This window comes from Lathyrus oleraceus, chromosome 3, assembly GCF_024323335.1.
Source record: "Lathyrus oleraceus cultivar Zhongwan6 chromosome 3, CAAS_Psat_ZW6_1.0, whole genome shotgun sequence".
Classification (NCBI taxonomy): Eukaryota; Viridiplantae; Streptophyta; class Magnoliopsida; order Fabales; family Fabaceae; genus Lathyrus; species Lathyrus oleraceus.
Genome location: NC_066581.1, coordinates 305,185,833 through 305,193,926, shown reverse-complemented (window position 1 = coordinate 305,193,926; position 8,094 = coordinate 305,185,833). Strand labels below are relative to the sequence as shown.

Below are 8,094 nucleotides of genomic sequence, written 5' to 3'. Positions count from 1 at the left end.
TCATTGATCTTATTTTCAAGTTCATTGGCTTCTGATGAAAGTTTATGAAACATGAAATGAAGAAACATAAAGCAGGATTCAGAAACTTCACAATCTTTGGTCAGAACCTTGACGGCATCAGTAGTCTGACTTGAGATCTTCAGTATCTTCATAATCTACAGTCAGAACCTTAATAATCTCAACGTCTGACTTGAGATCTTCATAATCTTCAACTAAGTAACATAACTTCATAAGCCTTCCATTCTTCAGAAGTTTTATGATCAGAGTCACGTCCAGAAGCATGAATTGAGAGGATGTTGCAGCTGTAACATAATGTTTCCTCAGAAGCTTCTCAGGAGTGAATCAACACAAAAGCAGAAAGATCATTGTAGCAGCAACATTTAACATCTTTCATAACTTCTTATGACTGGCGCAAAAGCGGAATTGGAACTCATCGTTTAGAAATTAATGACGTTACACGCCATATACTCAGAATCGAAACTGACTATTAAAGCTACACAATAACAAAATATTAGGATACCAAAATTGTTCTCACACAAATACAACATTGTTATCACCAAAACTCAAGGTATAGATGCATAACTAAATCTTGTTCTAACACTAATACCTTCCCTTGGCGTAATCGACTCCCGAACCCAAATATGGTTGTGATGACCATGTTCTTTTTAAAGGTGTTATCAATATTTTCCTTTTCCTTCATTGGAATAAATAAAGTTCGGTGGGGACTCTATTCGAACATTTTTTTCTACGAGCGTGCGATGCGCTTCGCGAAGGATTGTATTTTTCGAGGTACGAAACTTTGGAAAATGGAAAGTTAGATTTTTTGAACTTGAGAGTGTCGATGTCGGCATCATTCCAAAAGGGAAAGTATAGGGCGTACGTGTTCCCTCTGCAAAGGCGGGGAGATTCATAGGCCTTTGTAGGTGTATTACAAATTGGGTACTGAGGGCTTCCTCACGGCGGAGATAAACCTTATATGATGGTTTTTGAGGTTGTTTAAGGAACCAGATCACGTGAGGTGAGAGGCCCCGTTGGTGGTCGACAATGCTGAGTTATATGTAGGCGATTAGCTTGACGGTGTGTTAAGGTTACCAGGAGCATAGTTCTCTCTGAGTAGTAGTAAATGTGTATGACTTGAGAATCTGTAAGCTCTATTAGGGTGTCATAAATGATATATCTATCTTCCCTTTAGGGAGATGTATTTATAAAGTTAATTGACCATTATATCCCACATTCATGACCAAAGAAGTGGTTAATGGAAGACTTAGTCTTCCTACAATCATGGAGGAAATGGTTCCTCATCTTGAATGAATCCCTTTAGCTAGTCATTGTGGGCCCTATGTTATCACCCACGTCAAATAGGCGATTAAAACAATGGATCCCAATCGGACGTGTTGCATTTCCGCATCTGCGCGACCTCTTGGCCCATTCCGGGCAGCCTCATGGGCAATTTCGAGTGACTGATGGCTTCGTTGGGTGTCTCATCCCTCGCCTCCTTAATGGATTTCCTAGTAAGTTACCCCTATTTAGGCCCCAGTAAAAATATAACACTACATAATACACAAAAAAGGTATACAAAAGGAAGATAAAAGGCCATTTACCTATATAGGTCGCGCGATGCTTGCCACCCCTAACCAAAGATTAGTTACTTCTCAGAATTCCATAACATTGAACGGTAAGAAGAAGAGAACAATCCTCTTCTCCTCGAGAGAAAGGAACAATGAGTTATACGATGTGATTATTACTGGATCATCCATCCAAGACAAAGGAAACCGGGGGGGGGGGGGGGGCACCATCAGATCCCAGCGTCTCGAGGGAGTCGTCTCGCCCTCTCACCTGGACAAACTTATCCTTCTAATATTTATAATGAATGGAGTGGGATTTGAGAAGGATTTTCATTGGTCGACTACCCAGGGATACCCAACTACCTTTCAATGGGTTGGTGGTAAATAACGAGAAAAATATCCCTGTGGTCGTAGTAATGTCCAAATCTTGCAATCCATCTCAAAGGCCCTGATATAGCCATGTCTAATGGAAAATAGTCGGGATGGAGCGACATTGAGAACTCTTAAAAACTTTGTAGGAGAAACAACCACTCCAATGGGGAGCAAATCTCCAAGATGACCCGATCCTCATCCTCTGAAGAAGAAACAACCACTCCCAATAGAAAAAGGTGAATTTGTTCTTTAGTGGTGCAACTAGATGCAAAGTCATCGACATCCTTGGATACGATGGAGGAGGAAGACATTTTGTTCATGAGAAAATAATAGAACAAAAAGAAATCACCACCATTGTCGTAAAAGCCCCGTCAAAAAGGGACAAACGACATAAAACCCTACATCTAGTGTAAAAGCCCCATCTCAAACATACCTTCACAAAATCCACTACCGAAAATAAAGAAAATAGAAGGAATTCATAACTGAGAAAAGGTTGCAAATGAAGAGATGAGGAAAGGAAACTCGAACAAACTTGCAGAAAGAAGGCAAAATAGAAAAAAATGCAAAGAGGGGAGTCTTTTATAGTGGAAAACATGAAAGACTCTCTGAATCCACTCAGGATTTTATAAAAATTCAACACGTTTCTGACACACGCCACTAACTTTTAAGGTCTCGAAAAATAGGTCATCATTGATTACACTAAATAAAAGTAAGCACAAACACATGGGGATTGGTTGACATCCCTGACTGACATTTCTTAGCTAAATGGGGGACATTTGGCAGTTGGCTCATCCGTTGAGGGTCATGATAAATAGATGACTTCAGTTGAAGGGCTCACCCCTCGCTTAGGGACTCGCCCTGTGAGCATGGTGGCCCTCGACCGAGGAAGGCAATTACATTGGAAAAGGGCACACTTCAAATAAGGAAGGAGTTTAAATAAACACTTTACCCTTAGAAAAGCCCTCGTGCCTGAGGGATTATGTAGTGTTATATTTGAGAAAGCCCAAAACCAAGGCGCCCCCGCCCAGGAATTGTGTCTCCCAGGCAATAGCTCGGAGACCCATCCAGAGGTATCCTTGACGTGTGAGTAAAGAAAGAGGGAGTCTTCACTAACTTCTGAAAGATAGAAAGTCAATAACTTCCCCGGGAGTGGTTACGCCATCAAGGGTGACTCAAACCCTACACCCTAGAGGCCTCTATAAACACATCTCTCCTCAAGAGGAGAAAGACACACTCTAAATTATACACATTCCCTACAACCTAAAGAGCACAACGCTCACTACAGTCTCAACACACAAATGCTTATCACTATATGCTTGCTACCTAACATCACCGATCATCATCAAAGTCTCTCACCTCAAGTGAGAAAATCTCCTAAACTACCTAAAACACCACCGTACAAGGCTTCTCTCCGTCATGGTTAATCCATAACCACCATATTGTGTTATGAATCTACTAAGATATTTGAGTCTCCTACCATTTTGGTAATAAATAAACTCCATTTTAATAAATCATACTACCTTCCCCAATAAAATAAAAACAGGTTCCTTTAATTTTTTTTCCAAATATTTGTATACAAAAATAATTATTTTTAATAATAAAAAATATTTTATAATAATTACTATAATTATATAAAATAATTCAACAAAAATAGTTGATGATAACTAATTTCATAACATATTTATTAACTTGAAATTTCATAACATATTTATTGCCAATGAGAAAAAAGATGTTTCAAGTTAATAAAAAATGTTTAAATAAAATATAAAATTATATTAAATAAATCATGATTCTTCATAATAAAAAAAAGTTTCTTCTTATTTTTAAGCAAATTTCATTTTAATATTATTTATTTATTTAAATTAAATTCTATTCTACTCCCTTAAAATAAATATTGAAATTAATACATTTTAAATAGAGTATGAAATTTTAAAAGAAATACGTTTAATAAATAATGATTACATAATAATTTTATTGTGAATTGAAAAAATTAAACAAATAAGGAAATGAAATTTCTTGTAAAAGTTTAAAATGAAAGAAAAATATTTCAATTTCATTTTTCTCTTTATATATACATTTTCCATTTACAACATAACTATTATAAACTCATTACTCATTATTTGATTATTTATATAGTTTTTAATATTCTTTCTATTTTATTTAAACATCTTTCTATTAAATTGAAACATCTTTTTTTGATATGGTAATAAAAAAATTTAAAATTAATTATTATAAATTATTTTTAATTTGAATTACTAAATGGTTTAAATTTCACATTAGTAAATATGTTATGAAATTAATTAGTATAGACTATTTTTATTTGAAAGTTATGTTTTTAATATAATTTTAATAATAATTATAAACTATCTTTCTATTATTAAGAATCGTTATTTTTGTACAGAAATATTTAGAAAAAGTGAGAGGATGCTATTTTATTTCATCAGAGGAAATGAAATTTATTAATTACCAAAAATGGGAGGAAACTATTTAGGAATCATGTGAGTCACTTAGTGACGAAAGAGTATAACAATTGATGCGAGTTATCTATATAATTTGATCCCTTATCATATATAGCCCATTTGTTGTATATTATGTTTATACACGTGGACATTGTTCAAATGTGACTAGAATAGGATTATCTCACAAAACTATAAGAAGTTAGAAAAGTAAATGGCCATTAGTGTCTAAATTTGGAATTTTCTTGGAGAATCATGCAACTTAATTGTGAAAAAAATTGAATAATAACTGTTCGGATTTGTAATTTATCTTGGAGAATCATGCTACTTAATTGTAAAAATAACTCCAACAATATTCACACATTGACGTCACGGTCAAATACAAAACACTGACGACTTTACACTAAAGAACATACTAGTCTTGTCTATGTTTTTCGCTATACAGAAAGATAAGGGACCCTCTCTCTCTCTCTCTCTCTCTCTTCAACTGAGAAAGTGAAGTGAAGTATAGTTTCTGGTAAAGAGTGTCGAAAATGGGGATAAAGATTGAGATGATGGTGGTTTTGGTGACCCTTTTGCTTATCTGTGTCACTTGTTCATCATTAGCTAACAACAAGAACAATGAGGAGGAGCATCTTCTTAGAAGAAACCTTCTTGCTAATGGTCTTGCTAGAACTCCTCCTATGGGGTATGAATGTCACCAAATTATGAATGCTTTTTACATTAACAATATTTCAATTAGCAATGAATCTAAGACAAACATCTAAAGATTTATGATTCTGATATTTTTTTATATAGGTGGAACAGTTGGAATCACTTCGCCTGTCAGATTGATGAAAAAATGATCAGAGAAACTGGTATTTCTTGTCATTTATGGTTTATGCTATTTATGCATATACATACTATGATGATTTAGTTTATGGATTTGTATAAAATTGAGTATACATCTGAAAAACTAGCATTTGATTTTGTGAAATTTGGTGTATGGATTTACAGCTGATGCCCTTATTTCTACTGGTCTATCTAAGCTTGGATACACCTATGTCAACATAGGTATTATCATTATTTGTTTCAGTTTTTTACTTTGCAAAATATCATAACCACATGCAAATATGCAATTAGCCTTTGTTTACACTTCATTGTTGCTGCAGATGATTGTTGGGCTGAACTTAATCGCGATGATAAGGTATAGATCATTTGATTTTCTTTGTGTTTTTTCTTATTTGGTTTCTGAAATTTTTTTATAGTATAGTTTCTGACAAAAATTGTTGTATAATAGGGTAATCTGGTGGCTAAGAACTCAACATTTCCTTCTGGTATTAAAGCGCTTGCAGATTATGTTCACAGCAAGGGTCTTAAGCTTGGAATTTATTCAGATGCAGGGTACATAAACAAAAAATAGTCAAATGTATTCTTTTTCTCTTCTTTTCATTGCTTTGTAACTAGATTTTATGCTGGTTTTTCACAGGTATTTTACCTGTAGCAAACAAATGCCTGGTTCACTAGGTCATGAGTTCCAAGATGCCAAAACTTTTGCATCATGGGTACTTCAAATATTTGTGCCTTTTTTTCTTCTTTTTCTAGTAGCATCTATCTATCAACAAATACATAATCAATGCTTATTTTGCTTGATCACAGGGCATTGATTATTTGAAGTATGATAACTGTTTCAATGGTGGATCAAAGCCCACCAAGAGGTAGTCAAAAATATTTTTTCAATTTTGCATACTACTATGTAGCATCTATCTATGTGTTGTATTGTATCCGGTGTTTGTGTCTATATCAGTGTTTCATTGGCTAAGACTTATGTTTTAGTTTTCTTGATATAGTTGTATTGTACTTGTAACATTTCATGCATAATTTTGCAAACTATGGCCTTCTTATATATATAGGTATCCTGTTATGACGCGGGCTTTAGTGAAGGCAGGTCGTCCGATCTTCTTTTCGCTATGTGAATGGTAGTTATTCTATTTTAGCATCTTATTGTTCTTCCAATATTTAGTACTTTTCTCTAACTAACATTTCTACCGGTGATTTTGTTAGGGGAGATTTGCACCCAGCTTTATGGGGTGCTAAAGTCGGAAATAGTTGGAGAACTACCGGTGACATAAGTGATACATGGGAAAGGTAAAAACCATGCACTCGATTTTTTGGTACTAGCCGTTCTTAAATGTAAACATGTATGGTTTGTAATGTGTATAGTTGTTTGATGCAGTATGATTTCAAAGGCGGACACGAATGAAGTTTATGCCGAGCTAGCACGGCCTGGTGGCTGGAATGGTTAGAATTTCGTTACGTTAGTCATTGAGATTTTATCATTTTTTCATATAAAATTTACGAGTCAAGATATTCATTAAGCATTTTAACTCAACAGATCCTGATATGCTCGAGGTTGGAAACGGAGGGATGACGAAAAACGAATACATTGTTCACTTCAGTTTATGGGCCATTTCAAAGGTTATATCTCTTTCTCTTGCCATCAAGTATCTTAATTCATGTGAAAGCATGTATTGACCTTGGTTTATTGCAGGCTCCACTTCTTCTAGGGTGTGATGTAAGAAATGTTAGTAAAGATACCATGGAAATAATCTCTAATAAAGAAGTTATTGCAGTTAACCAAGGTGATACTTAATTTAAGTCATTTTGAGATTTCGTAATCGTTGTAAATTTGTAAAATGCTACTTACGTTAAATTTTATCTCTTATATCATCTCGATAGATTCGCTTGGTGTACAAGCTAAAAAGGTTAGGATGGAAGGTGATCTCGAGGTAATTTTCAGCATATTTTCAGTTGCATACGAGATCCCCCGACTACGTGAATGCGTAAATTTTGATAGACCGGGCTTAATTAACTGACATTTTTTGGGATAGATATGGGCAGGTCCTCTTTCAGGATACAGGGTAGCCGTCGTGTTGCTTAATAAAGGTGCGCAGCGAATGGCTATGACAGCGAATTGGGATGACATTGGCATACCGCCGAAAAGTGTTGTTGAAGCCAGAGATCTTTGGGAGGTATTCATTGTACTATTGTATACATTTGAATTTATCTTTGTTGGATACTAATATAATTGTTATGGATGCAGCACAAGACATTGGAGAAACATTTTGTGGATAAGTTGAGTGTAACAGTAGAATCACATGCCTGTAAAATGTATGTGCTGAAACCAGTAGCATGAGTCCTACAAGACAAGAACACAGTTATGTAGATTTTGCAGCTTTTAGAAGCATGATGGTTAAGTGAAATGGAAATAAGTTTGTTTGTTTCTGAGGAAAATAAAATGTTGATTTTGTATATGATGATGATGGACTTCGTTTTATTGAATAAAGATTGTTCATCTGCTGCTTCTGTTGATTGAAGTTTGCAACCTTATTTTGGTTACATATTACTGTGAAATATCAAAAGTTAACATTAGAACTTACATCATTAGTTTTGATGAAAATGGGCAATAAGATTAGTTAATCGCAATTGTTTCTTTAACTATAATAAAAATTATATTGGTATTTTTCAAACTGTCCTTATATATGAAAACTTTTAATATGAAGATTAAGGAGAGAGAGAGTGAAACATACTTGCACATCTTGTTTAATGATCACAATACAAGAGTATATATGGTTGTGACTTCCACTACAAGACATCAACAAACTCTAACTAACCACACTTCTCTAACTGTCATAACTAATTTGTTAATAACAAAATTTTAA

General features: G+C 34.5%; 1 protein-coding gene across 1 annotated transcript; it reads left to right on the top strand.

Annotated features, from left to right (window-relative positions):
* Nucleotides 1-4,766: 4,766 nt before the first annotated feature.
* LOC127127280 (alpha-galactosidase 1) lies at nt 4,767-7,744 on the top strand. The gene is made up of 15 exons (XM_051056432.1): nt 4,767-5,081; nt 5,192-5,250; nt 5,390-5,446; nt 5,545-5,579; nt 5,673-5,776; nt 5,862-5,937; nt 6,032-6,090; nt 6,286-6,351; nt 6,437-6,520; nt 6,609-6,673; nt 6,768-6,850; nt 6,924-7,014; nt 7,112-7,161; nt 7,264-7,404; nt 7,476-7,744. The coding sequence occupies exons 1-15, from the start codon at nt 4,927-4,929 to the stop codon at nt 7,566-7,568; spliced, it is 1,218 nt and encodes a 405-aa protein (XP_050912389.1). The 5' UTR covers nt 4,767-4,926; the 3' UTR covers nt 7,569-7,744.
* The last annotated feature ends 350 nt before the right edge of the window (nt 7,745-8,094 follow it).

Excerpts from the sequence above, each read along its gene's own strand:
- LOC127127280 (XM_051056432.1), top strand. The coding sequence starts at position 4,927 with ATGGGGATAAAGATTGAGATGATGGTGGTTTTGGTGACCCTTTTGCTT. Across the intron at positions 6,352-6,436 it reads TTCTTTTCGCTATGTGAATG|GGGAGATTTGCACCCAGCTT; the intron begins GTAGTTATTCTA and ends TGATTTTGTTAG. Across the intron at positions 7,015-7,111 it reads AGTTATTGCAGTTAACCAAG|ATTCGCTTGGTGTACAAGCT; the intron begins GTGATACTTAAT and ends TCATCTCGATAG.